Here is a 14122-nt window from a genome sequence, read left to right on the forward strand (position 1 = left end):
TGTCTCGAGGGGGCACGGACAGCGCACGGCGGACTTTCAAGTTGCTCCCGGCACAACTGGAGGCCGGGAGCTCGGAGCCCCCACGGGCCGTCCAAGTGTCCGGAAGAAGCCTGCAGCGCCCGGGACCGCGTTGCGCGCTCGGGGCGCGCCAAGCCGCGCCTAAGCAAAGGAGAAACGCTCACGGGCCAGAGGCGGGTTGGCTGGGACGCGGAATACGCTCGGCCCCGGAGCGCCTTTCGTTTTAAGGAGCCTTACTTCTGGAAAGGGACAGGGAACTGTCAATCAGCGAGGGAGGGAGCGCACCGGCGCTGGGTGATGTCAGCGGATCAGCTGCTCGATAACAAAGAGGGGGTATTACAGGAGAAAGTTGCAGCAGCTGCAGCGGCCAAGGCGACACACCGGAGCCTCCGAGGCGAGGGGCAAGTGGGCGAAGGGAGGGGGGACGACGGCTGCTGCCGCAGCAGCTGAAGGCCAAGGAATTGAAAGGGCTGTAGGGGGAGGCAGTGCGAGCCAGCCCCGACTGCTCCTCCTCTTCCTCCTCCTCCTCCAAACTCGCGAGCCCCAGAGCTCGCTCAGCAGCCAGGAGCACCCGGAGGGACGGGAGGCAGCCGCGCAGCCCCGAGCTGGGCAGGGTCCCCAGCCGCCATGGATAGCGACGACGAGATGGTGGAGGAGGCGGTGGAAGGTACAAGCATTTCTCCAGGGCCGGGGGAGGAGGCGCAGAGGGCCCGGAGCGCGGAAGGAGTGGCGGGCTGCAAACGGCGCGGCGCCGGGCCCCGCGGCCGCCACTGTCCCTTACACGGGTGGCCGGCTGCCCGGCTCGGGCGGGGGCCCGACAGCCACGGTCACGCCGCCGGGAGCGCGCACTGCGCGGCGGGGCGCAGGCCGAGAATGGGGCTCTGCCAGGCCGGGGGCGCTGGAAAGGCACGGCCGCGCCATCCCGCCCGGCCACAGCCTGCATCCACCCTCGGAGTTGCGAAACCTGCCCCGCGCTCTGGCCTTTCCTCCTTTGGGCGCGGAGGGTGGGTGCACTCCTCAGGGCAGCCGCTTGAGGCCGGCGGACTCCGCGGAGCAATCCCCTAGCCCAGTTTTGGCCACCCGGATTCCCTCCCGGCCGCCAGCCCTTTTCTTCTGCTGCCTCTGCGCCCGGCGGCGGCCGCGGCCGCGTCCGGGTAGGTCCCCCGGCGCAGCGCACGGGGCCAGACCGGGCACGTGGCAGCCGCGGCCCAGGCGGTAGCGCTTCCGAAAAGATGAAATCATTGTCGGGCGACTGACAAGGCTCCCGACCCGGGACTCGAACGCGCGCCGTCCGGGAGGCGGGCGGCCCTCCCCTCCGCTGCCCCCGAGCGAACTCAGTCAGGCCTCCCCCTCCCCCTTCCTGCTTCGCCGGGGTGCAGCCGCCACGCTGTGCAGGCGCGCCGCGAGCCCGCACCGAAATTGCTGGGTGACACTTAACTTTCTGAATTCCATGCCGTTGGCTGTGGGTGATATCACCGCCTCGGTGTCGTGTTTCTCCGCCCCTTCTCTTCTACCGCCCCTCCCCCGACTTTTCTCGCCACTTTGTTTTGCTGAGTTTCTCCACCTTTTTTTTTTTTTTTTGCTAGTTCTGAAAAAACGATGTGGGGACGTTATACAATCTCGTTGTTTGTATCATGGGATGTTATGATTTTGTAACAGCGAATACTGGAAAATACTCTTTAGTGTATTTATTTGGTTCCACTACATACAGTACGTCGTGATGTTTTTCAGTGTGGTGTGGTATGATACCAGAATGTTTTAAACCAAGCATGTGAGTAAATAATTTTTAGCTGTTTGTTGAATCTGGTTTCTGTCTGATTTGTATAAACACAAGTTCTGACGAAAGATAAAGAAAAAAGTGGCAACACTACAAATGCATAAGGATACATGGTGGTTGTTACATTGGGAAAAATCAGTTTTAATGTTTTCATAAACATAATTCCCTTTGCAGTGCTTCTGAGGTCTTAAGGGGAGATTAAGCAGACTAACATTTCTGAACTCTTGAAAAGTATTCAATGTAATGCCAATATTAAAACTTATTTCTTCATCTAACTTCGAAGCCAAGTAAAGAGTGTGTGGTTTTTGTTAAGAACATTTTCACCATGTTGTGAACTCACAGAGCTATTTATCTCTCTAATAAATAAAGCCCATCTTGGGGCTGACTGGAGCCCAGATACATTGATTGAGTTGATCCACAGGGAGCCTTCTCAGAAGTTAAAAGTTGTTGACTTCTTGTGCCTCCATGTTGTGAAAGATAAAGGAAAAATGATCCCAGGATTGTTAGGGTTTGCTTTCTTTCTTCAACATTTACTTTTACTTGTAAAAATTAAATACAAACCCTTGATTGCTGGTACTGTTCTCCGTGTTAAACCACATTCATTCCCCTTTGAAGCTGTTTACAAACATATGTCCAGTTGTCCACAGTCCTCAGGCTCCTTTGCAGACTGTGACCAAGAGCTTTAGAAATGTATCAGTATTGTTTCTGTGAGACTGTCCACTGGATTCGAAAACAGGGAAGTTTACATAAACAGGGATAGTTTTGTTTTATAGGGTAATCATCCACATTATTGTCCAAAATCAGAGCCCCCTTGAGAATGAGGGGCTATTAATAATGATGCTGGGACAAGTAGCTTAAGCCTTGAATGTCTGGGACAACCTGGGACACATGGTCACTCAGTTGTAGGTAACTAAACAATTAGAGCAGCACAGAATCTTTAAAAGCCCAAGAAGCATCTCAGGCTCTAACTTGCACAGTGCCAGGAGTGTGTATGTGCACATGCAGTAAACTGTACCTGTGCCATGCACTCTTGTCCAGCCATTCTTGGCCTTGTGAGTGCTGTTTGCAATAGTCTTTACATAACATCTAACACTTACACAGGGGACTGGTATAAACTGCTTCTGCTCTTTCCCAAAGAGAAGCTAGTCTGAATATCTTAGTGTTTAAGTACCAACTAATCTACCTCTTTCCATAAACAGAGCCTCTGTTCTCAGTAGTTTCAATGTCATAGCTATTATTATCGTTGCTATAATTGTTTAGTTCTTATTAAGTGCAGGCTGTGTGCTAAGTGTTTCACAGACATTATCCATTCAGTCCTATTCAGTCTTATGAGGTGGGTACTAATATTATCCTAATTTTACAGAGGCGGGAACTGAGGCATACAGAAGTTAAGGACTAATCCAAGAACACTCAGTGAGGTGGAGAGACTGGCTTGGACTTCCAAAACGGCCCTCCACCAGACCAAACTGTCTTCCTACATTTTTTATTTTTAACGAGTTAGTCAAATTTATGAAACACTTGATAACTGAGTTTGGAAGTGACAGTTAAATATTATGTCAGTGCCATTTTTTTTTTGGTCACTATAACTCTGTAGAGGTTGTTTCTGATAGAGTTCAGTGACTTTCAGAAAAATGCATTTGGGGAAAAAGAACTTAACCTGTGTCCTCTGCAATGGCTCTCTTTTTCCTTCTTCATTAGAGATTTACTCTGGGGAAGAAATTAGTCTCTTCAGGACTTGAGTTTAAATGTCTTATATATCATGTGCATTTAGTTCTCTTTCAGGATATGATTGTAACTCTGGGGAAGTTCTGAACTCAGGGTGGACAAATCCCTGAGGTGAGGGGAGTGGCGGAGGCTGTGTCAAGAGAGTGTTCTGTGTACTGTGTTGGCTGTGCTCTTGTGAGAAGACAGCAAGCCCTGGGCCTCAGAGAGCCTCAGAGGGCCTCAGAGCTCCACCTGAGCTCTGCTGTGGCTTTTGGAAAACACTTTGAGACACACTGGTTCAGTGAAGAGTGATGTTTAGTTTTTCCAGTGTTATTCCTCTGGGCATCTGGGAACAGAATTTTATTATAGCATCTATTTCTTTGTCTACCCATAGATACAAAGATGAATATGATGTGGTCTCTAATATAATTTCAAAGAAAAATAGCTATACAGATGAATGGTGACGGTTGAGAGGAAGTAAAAATTAGTTCAGCTTAGGGAAGTCAAAGCGGAAAGATTTTCCAGAAGAGGTGCCGAAGAGCTGAGTCAGGTTGCGAGGGGAACTTTGTGAGTGAAGACACGGAGGCATGGAATTCTGCGGGTGCACCCAGAGAACAGTCATTCGGTTTCACTGCAACAGGGAGCTTACAAGGAGAAAAGTGAAGGGGAAGACAGGGAAGGGAGGCTGGATCACAGGCTGAGAGCATGGACTGTGTGCTGGAAGCCATGGAAGCCGTGGGGGCTCTTTAAAAAAGGGAATGACAGGATCAGGACTCCACTCCGGGAAGATTAACAGGCAGTGGCCAGCAGGACAGTCAGAGGGACTGACACAGCAGGTGGGGTACCTTGAAATCTCTTTGCAGTGGTCCAGATGCGCAGTTATGAGGACAGGAAAAACAGAAGGGCCTGGAAATGTGTAGGAGACATGGAGGAAGAATGATCAAAAGGGGGAAATATCAGAACAAGGGACCAGAATGAAAACAAGCAGCTCAGTGTTCCACTGCCACAACCCCCTCAAAATATTAAGATTGTTTTTTATTAACACTCCCCCTAATATCAGATTCTGCGTGTCTCTACTAAGACAGCTCATGCCCTGTATCTAGGAAAAAATGCATATGAAGTGTATTGTAGCACCCTTTCTGTGTGGGCCACATATTAAAATTATGACCCTCACAACTAATAGTTGAACTCTTGCCAACAATTACCCTTAAAAATAAAATTATCCAAACTTGCATATATAACCCCGAATCTAAAATAAAAGTTGAAATAATTTTTTGAAAAACCTAAAAAAATAAAAAAAATTTTAAAAGACCAAAACGTCAAGCTATGTTTTTAAGAGTCAGTGATTGAATGCATCACAAGGAGGGCATGTTCTTTGCATTAAACAGAATAAGCTTGCCTTTTATTATTGTTGTTTTTTGTTTTTCAATTTATGTATGTATTTATTTAATGAGATGGGGTCTCACTGTATTGCCCAGACTGGTCTCCTGGGCTCAAGAGATCCACCTTGGCTTCCCAAAGTGCTAGGATTACAGACATGAACCACCGCGCCCCAGCCTATTATTGTTGGTTTTTTAAAGCAATGTTCTAGTCTACAAAACCAACGGTATGTGTGTAGGGTCTCTGGTTCTAAAGGAATTACTCGCACACCACTCTCAGATCTCTTGTGAGTAAGCCTGAGACATTAAGCAGCTGGGTGTCTGATCCAGAGGGAATTTACTTTGCTGAGATTGAGATGTACATTGCTGCTTAGAATATAGGCCTGACTCTTATCAGATTCAGGAAGAAGCTCCCTCAGAAGTAACTAGAGGGGAAAATTGTAACTTTCTATCTGTTCAATAGATAATAATCATAGAACAAAGTGAAAAAGTAGACTTGTGAACTGATACTTTTTTTCCTTTCTCTAACTTCTGTAAATATTTAAAATCATGCTACAGACAGATAACACAGAACATTAGCTTGGGCAACCTTATAAACACAGAGCAGTCATTCAAGTTAATTTTCCCTGTTGCTTGGGACTGGTATTCAGCCTGCGTTCAGTGGGAACTCGCCTGGAAGGCTGTTGGCTGACTTGGCGCATTTTACAAATTGACCTCATGCAGAGCAAGGAGGACTAGTGTTTCCCTTCAAATTAGATAACACTTGGAAGAGATAAGACTTTGCAACCGGGATATGCTGTTGGAAATCTGGTGGTTGAATGATCTTCACCACAAATCCTTCTTCCACTTCCCTGCCGGGGACCTGGGGGTTCCTACCTTTTCAGAGGTACCTTCTTACCATCACCAAGGAAGAGTGTGTTCAACTAGTTTGCCAGTGTCTAGAATGGCAATTAAAGGATTTGGAGAAGGGGCTTTCAGTATTCATCAGCACACTCAAAGTGGTGATGTCTCTTGGGCAAGTCTTTTTTTTTTTTTTTTTTTTTTTTTGAGACGGAGTCTTGCTCTGTCGCCCAGGCTGGAGTGCAGTGGCGGGATCTCAGCTCACTGCAAGCTCCGCCTCCTGGGTTCACGCCATTCTCCTGCCTCAGCCTCCCGAGTAGCTGGGACTACAGGCCCGCCACCTCACCTGGCTAGTTTTTTGTATTTTTTAGTAGAGACGGGGTTTCACCGTGTTAGCCGGGATGGTCTCGATCTCCTGACCTTGCGATCCGCCCGTCTTGGCCTCCCAAAGTGCTGGGATTACAGGCTTGAGCCACCGCGCCCGGCACTTGGGCAAGTCTTATAAAGCATTGGTGTCTTTATCTGTAAGATGAGAATATGGGAGACTGTTTTGAGGCTTGCATTTGATAACAGGAAAGCGTATTACCCAATGCCAGATCATAGTAGATTCATACACTTTTTATCCTCCTCTGTTTATCAGAACCTGTGCATTTTAAATTGACTTACTGACATGACAAAATATTGTCCAAATATTATGTGATCTTACTGGCATTTGAAAAAGAGTTATGTCAGACTCTGTTCTAGCACTAATGTTGAAAGAAGATGTAAGAGCACTGCAACCCAGTCTCTTCTCTTTCTCATGGAAAGTCTCTGTTATTGTTTTGGTTGTGGCTGCTGTTTTAGATATAAAGTTCTACTTCTAGGAAAACTACTCCAGGATGCTAAATATTCAGAGTGGAAGTCTTGAATGATCACAACCCTTAATCTCTAGTTCCTTTAATTGATCACACCCTAAGGATGTAAAGAAAACAAAACAAACCAGGAAGGGGCTCCTGCTGTCATCTAATAGATTTCAGAACTGTCTCACAACCAGCAATCTAAAAGCCTTTAGAATGACAGGGAGAGGTCGCACGTCCAAGCACCTCCTTAATGTGCAAGGTCACCAGAGTAATGGCCATCATTTGGTAGCTCTCCCCTGTCCTTGTCTCTCCCAAGAGATTAAGATGGTGATAGGGCTCCTCTTCATTTGCCTGTTGAAAGGCATTGAGGCCAGGTGTGGTGGCTCTTGCCTGTAATACCAGCACCCAAAGTGGGTGGATCACTTGAGCTCAGGAGTTTGAGACCAGCCTGGGCAACACAGTGAGACCCTGTCTCTATAAAAAAATTTTTTAATTAGCCATTTGCGAGGCTGAGGCGGGTGGATCACCTGAGGTCAGAAGTTTGAGACCAGCCTGGCCAACATAGTGAAACCTCGTCTCTACTAAAAATACAAAAAAATTAGCTGGGCATGATGGCAGGTGCCTGTAATCCCAGCTACTAGGGAGGCTGAGGCAGGACAATTGCTAGCACCTGGGAGGCGGAGGTTGCAGTGAGCCAAGATGGCACCATTGCACTCCAGCCTGGGCAAAAAGAGTGAAACTCTGTCTCAAAAAAAAAAAAAAAAATTAGCCGGTTGTGGTGATGTCTACCTAAAGTCCCAGCTACATGGAAGGCTGAGGCAGAAGGATCACTTGAGCCTACAAGTTTGAGGTTACAGTAAGCTATGGTCTCATCACTGCACTCCAGCCTAAGTAACAGAGTGAGACCCTGTCTCTGAAAAATAAAGGAAAGAGGAAGAGAAAGAGGGAAGGAGGGAGTGAGGTAAGAAAGGAAGAAAAGGAGGGAAGGAGGGAGGGAGGCAAGGAAGAAGGAAGGAAGGAAGGAGGGAGGGAGGGAGGGAGGGAGGGAGGGAGGGAAGGAAGGAAGGAAGGAAGGAAGGAAGGAAGGAAGGAAGGAAGGAAGGAAGGAAGGAAGGAAGGAAGGAAGGAAGGAAGGATTCTTCATGGAGTGGAGTTGACATTTTTGTTGTCGTCTCAACTGGGATCAGTACTATCCTCCAAGGGCTTGTAGTATGTTATATGACACTTTCAATTTTCCCTAATATCTAAATTCCATTGCTGAGGGTGAACCTTCAGTGTTTTATTCAGAAATAGGACAGGGCTGAAGGAAGGTAGAAATTAATTATATTGGAAACTTTTTCCTTAGTGTTCAGATTTATGGTAATTCTCTCAATCTAAAGTGGAATAACAAATTTTATCAAACATAAGCTTTTAAAACTCTGAAATATGTGAACTGTTTTCTATGATGAAAGCATTTTCAACAAGTTAATAAATGCTCTAGTATGAGGCTAAACTGATTATTTGGATATTAATACCTAAATCAAAAGTAGGACACTGAATTTATATGCCTAAATTTAACTTGATTGCAACAACATTTCACTAAAAAAAAGCTCTTAGCAATACACTGAGTGGCTTTTTTTAATGAAAAGAGAAAAGTAAATTTACTTTATTTCAATGAGAGAAATGGCATCAGATATTTAGAAAATAATTGTCCAAGTGATTTCATATGACTCAAATGTCATTGAATTTATGTCATGTACAGTTCGTTTTTGAGCGAGAGGAAAGCAATTATGGCCTAGTTCCATTCTGACCATTAATTTCCTGGTCCTTTCCTCTTTTGTGTTAAAAGGAAGGGATCCATACTGATTATGATTTATTTAAGTAGATGTGTCTTATTGTAAGATGTTCTTGGTAACCCATTATATACAGAGTCAGATGTAGCAATAAAACACTGTATTTGTTTGCAGCTATTTTGTTTATGTAATTAATAATACAAATAAAAAGCATATTTATTCTTTTTGTTGTTGTTGTTGAGATGGAGTTTCGCTCTTGTTGCCGAGGCTGGAGTGCAGTGGCACAATCTTGGCTCACTGCAACCTCTGCTTCCTGGGTTCAAGCGATTATCCTGCCTCAGCCTCCTGAGTAGCTGGGATTACAGATGACTGCCACCATGCCTGGCTGATTTTTTGTATTTTTAGTAGAGATGGGGTTTCACTGTGTTGGCCAGGCTGGTCTCAAACTCCGGACCTCAGGTAATCCACCTGCCTCAGCCTCCCAAAGTGCTGGGATTATAGGCGTGAGCCACCACAGCCGGCCGCATATTTATTCTTTATGAGAGTGTGTACTTACCATCTTTTCCAAGGGCTAATATTCCTTTATCATGTTAGAATAAATTATTTTAGGAGACTAAATATTTCATTGTGGTAGTATGGTTTGTGTTTCCTTTTATGTCTGTGAGCCATCTGGAAGCTACATTTCAATGTTTAATGTCCCTGCATTAGACACAGTGTTTAATGTTTTCATGCCTTTTCTCTCCATGGCCCAGGTTGTTACCCCAAGAAAAAGCCAGTAGAATAACTACTGCCTTCATTTTCACCCACCTCTGCAAAATCAGCTCACCAGAATGATTGGGAAGATACCAATAAGGTGATTCCTGGGTTTTGTAAAACATGTAGATAGTAATAAAAAGTGTAAACATTGACTGTAAATGTCAATATTAAACTATACCAATCTTTGACCTAGGAAGAACCAGTGACTTAAAGGTCCATGTAATAACTTCTGCTGATAATCACAATCATTGCTTAAATGACCATGTGTATACTCTGGCTCCATTTAAAATACAAGCCCTCTGACACACAATGGTGGAAGGTATATGATAAGGTTATTACTAAACATTCAAAGCTGAAGATTTTGTAAAGTAAAGCAGTAGGTTTAAGGTTAAGCTCAAGTTTAAGGTGAGAAGGACTCCAGGTTTCTGTGTTTGTACAATGAGCTGTATAACTCTTAGGGCAGTTTTAAAGATATGACTGTGTCCTTCGTGTGAATATAACAATAACAGTGAGATTTTCAGACTGGCTAGCAGTCCTCCACATCATATTATAGAATGATATATAAAATCATATTGCATACTTAATGTTCTAGAATTAGATAATTTATTCCAATGACTGCGTATGTGGCAATTGACTATAAAACAGTGGAATCTCAACCACACTTCAGTTAAGCATGAGAGATTGGAGGTATCAATTCCAAATATGAGGACTCTCTGGAGAGTACTTGGTAAATTGTGACATGCCCTGCAGAGGATATTACTGATAATGACTCTCAGTTCCAGGTAAAAAGCAAGCTTATTTAAAATTCATATTCTGGAATGTGTCTAAGTCTGTTCTGGACCTATCAGTTCACAAAGTGTACGTAACAATCAGTTTGGTACTGCTGGTGCCGATGAGGTGAGAAACCTTTGCACGCTGACTGTCCTTTCGTGCCAGGGAGGAGACCCTTTGGCAGCTGGAGGAGAGTTGGGCAGGGGACTTGTCTTGCAGCATGTGAATGCTTAGACATCAGATGGGAGGAGCACTGACGATGTTAAAGTTTGCCTTGTGGTTCCCTTTCTCCAGGACACCTGGATGACGACGGATTACCACACGGGTTCTGCACAGTCACCTACTCCTCCACAGACAGATTTGAGGGAAACTTTGTTCATGGAGAAAAGAACGGACGGGGGAAGTTCTTCTTCTTTGATGGCAGGTAGCACTCACAGTTTTATTTTGTTCTTTGGGGGTACTGAATTATTTTATGTTAAGGAATAATACAAATGAAAGAATTCAAGTGGAAGTTTTTCTACAATTTATACAATGGGTAAAATTAACCCCTACCTGTAGGCACTGCTTTGGTGACTGGGGATGTCACCCTGTGGTTATGGGGAAGCCAACCTAAGGCTTAGCTCTTGTCATCACTGTCTCCCAGACTGTGCTTGGCCAGAAGATACCAGATTCAGGGGCCCCCATCTTGCATAAGTAGGTTACATGGTCACCCAATTCTTTGATGGATTTCACTTCATCATTCCAGCAGCGCATCTCCCTGAAGTCACACAAGTGGGGGTCGTTTTTGTCAGTGGCCAGTTTGCACAGTTCCAGTAGAGTCAGATTCTTGCTTTTTTCCAAGGGTCACACACACTCCATTGCGTTCAGCACACTCTGCCAGATGTCACAGTCTGGCATCTTAGTACCCTGAAGGAAGATTCTGCCACCTTGTTGGTTCTTCTGCTTCATCGGTTTCTCAGCTTGTTGCCTCTCCTCATGAGATTGATGAAAAAATGCTTGGCAAAGTTCTTCAAAGCCACATCATTGCAGTCCCAGTAATAAGACATAAACAGGTACACACAGGAGGGCAACTTTCTAGACTTCGGTTTTTTAAATGCCTGTCTTTGGGATAATTGATCTTTTTGTGTGATAATTTAATACTATTGTCAGAACTATGATTTTCCACAGTGTACCTCTAGTTAAAGTATTTTTCAGAGCAGGATTTCTTTTATTTTACTCTCATCCCCTGTCTGAGGACGCTGAGAGGCAGAGGCTCCTTACTCGCTGGTGACAGATAGGAATGACTATAGGACATTTTTCTTTCAAGAAGAGATGGGGTTGCCCTGGCCCAGCTTCCCAACAATGACTTTTAGGCCCTGTCAGCTTCAGGAGCAGAGAGTGACCATGTGAATTTCTCAAGCATTTAGTGGAATTCAGAGCCGCAAAAGGGCCAGCTATTTTCAGACCCGTTGATTGGGTAAAATGGAAACAGACTTCACCAAAGCAGGTTATAGGATTCTGTGGGATACCACACCACTTACTAAACTCCTGACATTGGTAATAGGCCAAAGCTTCCTTTGGGAAAGAAAATGTCTAAGCTGACAACTGAAGGGTGATGGCAGGAACTGGTAAGTGATCCAGAATCGCTTTTCTGTAGGCGAAGTGGGTTGTTTTATAGGGGGTAACATTACTTAGGCTTTCGATGATCTGATGCAATGAGGGGTAAAAAAAGCAAAAAACCCCTCTACATAACTTTTGTAAAATTGCATTTTAATTATAATTCCAACCTTCATTTTCCCATTGCCCCCAACCCCACCTTTTTGTAAAGCAGGGTTTTGCTTACAAACTGTAAATTTTAAATGGTCAGATATTTTACTTCCTTTCTTTTGGGTGGATACTTGAGTGCCATAGAGGCTCCTTTCAATATGTTGGTATGGGCCTGGGCATGTTGGCTCACGTCTCTAATCCCAGCACTTTGGGAGGCTGAGGTAGGAGGATTGTTTTAGCCCAGGAATTTGAGAACTGACCAGGACAACATAGTGAGACCCTGTCTCTGCCACCAGGTGTAGAGACCCTGGGACCTGTGGTCCCAGCTGCTGGGGAGGCTGAGGCAGGAAGATTTGTTGAGCACTCCAGCCTGGGTGACAGAGCAAGACCCTGTTTCCAAAAAAAAAGTTGGTATCAGTGCTTTTCTCTCCTATGACTTCTTTAACCTATCCAGAGGGAAACTTTTCCTGCCCCATTTCCACGGCAATTTTTTATACCTCTTTTTTCTGAAAAGTGTCACTTTTAACCTGATTCTGCAAATTTTTTTATTCATTCAACAAGTACATATTTATGTAAATGTCTCTTTCATCTCCAAGGACAGAGGTTTCCTTGAGGGCAGAATCTGTGTCTATTACATCTTTTATGCTTCATAGCACTTTCTCTTAATTTGATGCTAAAGAGAAGTCCTTCCTAAGTGAGAGTGGGAGCTGAAAGAGAGGGTAGAATTCACCCAGAACACCCCCCACCCGCCATGCAAACATACACACACACACACACACACACTTTAAATCTGATAGTTTGATGATGATCGCCAGTAACTGATTGACTCTTTGGGAAAACAGTCCAGCAGATTTGTCTGAATTTGGTGTTGGTTACCTGCTTGCTTTATGGGGCAAATACTCAGAGTACTGATGGGCTAGACTAAACTTCTGAACCAGTGTGCCGAGAATGAGCTACTTGTTAGCTTCAAGATGCTGAGCCCCTCAGCCCTAGGGTAAGATAGCCAAGTGGGGCCTGAGACTTCCTGAGCACCTGTCTTCTCATGTCCGGCTAGTAAATTCTAGCCCCAAACAGCTTCATCCGCTTAACCTAGTGTGTCAGACAAATGCATTAATTTGCAAGTGTGTCATGATATGAACAAGCTGAAGCACCAGGCCAAGTTGCAGCACTAGCCCAGTTACTATCTATAGGCTAGAAATACATTAAATGATTTTTTTTTTCCTTTTGAGGCACTAATTCACTATTTTTTTTTTTTTGAGATCAGTTCTCACTCCGTTACCCAGGCTGGAGTGCAGTGCCATGATCATGGCTCACTGCAGCCTCAACCTCCCTGGACTCAGGTGATCCTCCCACCTCAGCCTCCTGAGTAGCTGTGACTGCAGGTGCGTGCCACCACGCCAGGCTAATTTGTTTTGTATTTTTTATAGAGATGGGGTTTTGCCATGTTGCCCAGCTAGTCTCAAATTCCTGAGCTCAAGTGATCCACCCGCGTCAGCCTCTCAAGTGCTGGGGTCACAGGCCTGAGCCATTGCGCCCAGCCTAACTAGTTCACTAATTTTTTTTTTTTTTGAGACAGAGTCTCGCTGTCTTGCCCAGGCTGGAGTACAGTGGTGCGATCTCGGCTCACTGCGAGCTCCGCCTCCTGGGTTCTCGCCATTCTCCTGCCTCAGCCTCCTGAGTAGCTGGGACTACAGGTGCCCGCCACCATGCCCAGCTAATTTTTTTCTTTTTTTTTTTGTATTTTTTTTGGTAGAGATGGTTTCACCTTGTTAGCCAGGATGGTCTCGATCTCGATCTCCTCACCTCGTGATCCACCCGCCTCAGCCTCCCAAAGTGCTGGGATTACGGGCGTGAGCCACCGCGCCTGCCCAATTCACTAATTTTTGTATCTACCACTCAAACACCTGTGAAGATGTTGATTAAATAGAATCAAGGAAAAATAGTGTTAGTGAGGACCTCAAGAGATTATCTTGGTTATCTTCAGGTAGATGAGAGTTAATACCTTAAGGGGAAAATGTCAGTATTATTGGTTTTATTACACATGATGTAACAATGTGGTGACAGGATCTCAAAAGGTTGTCGTCATCTTCTTAAACCCAAATACTGATCACGTTACCAGACATCTGCTAAAAGGATTTGCTGTAAAAATTAGTAAGAGAGTCTTACAACTGAAAAAAAGGCCAACAATCTACCAGGGTTTTCTAAGGCAGATGTGGGATTTGATTATGGATAAGTCAGTTGTTTCTACATGAAGTAGTTATTATTATATTTGTCTATTAGTTTTTCTCCCTGTTCCCACCCCCGGCTTTTAGGGCCTGATGTGTTGGGTAAAATTAAGTGGGAATGCTTTGCCTTTATTGTCAGTCATCAACCTTTGGTCTGGAAAAATTCCTTAAAAGAGGCTGGTATTAGGTTTTGAAATAAGCGAGGAGACAAAAGCTTTGTATTGAAGAAAGTTGTTGAAACCTGTTATGCTGGTTTATGTCCCATCAAAGAGTTTGTCTGCAATTGTGGGAACCT

The 14122-nt window shown here is 44.9% G+C and overlaps 1 protein-coding gene across 3 annotated transcripts in view; it reads left to right on the forward strand.

Annotated features, from left to right (window-relative positions):
* The first annotated feature begins 258 nt into the window (after positions 1-258).
* LOC105493270 (SET domain containing 7, histone lysine methyltransferase) overlaps positions 259-14122 on the forward strand; it is a 52396-nt gene continuing 38532 nt past the window's right edge. For all 3 annotated transcript variants that reach the window (XR_011620960.1, XR_011620959.1, XM_011760792.3), the window contains exons 1-2: positions 259-685; positions 10151-10280. Coding sequence is in view for 1 of the 3 variants with exons in the window: in XM_011760792.3 (XP_011759094.1) it covers positions 646-685; positions 10151-10280 (170 nt within the window). In the remaining 2 variants the exon portion in view is untranslated. The remainder of the gene's footprint in view (positions 686-10150; positions 10281-14122) is intronic.

This window comes from Macaca nemestrina, chromosome 3 (genome assembly GCF_043159975.1).
Source record: "Macaca nemestrina isolate mMacNem1 chromosome 3, mMacNem.hap1, whole genome shotgun sequence".
NCBI classification, from domain to species: Eukaryota; Metazoa; Chordata; class Mammalia; order Primates; family Cercopithecidae; genus Macaca; species Macaca nemestrina.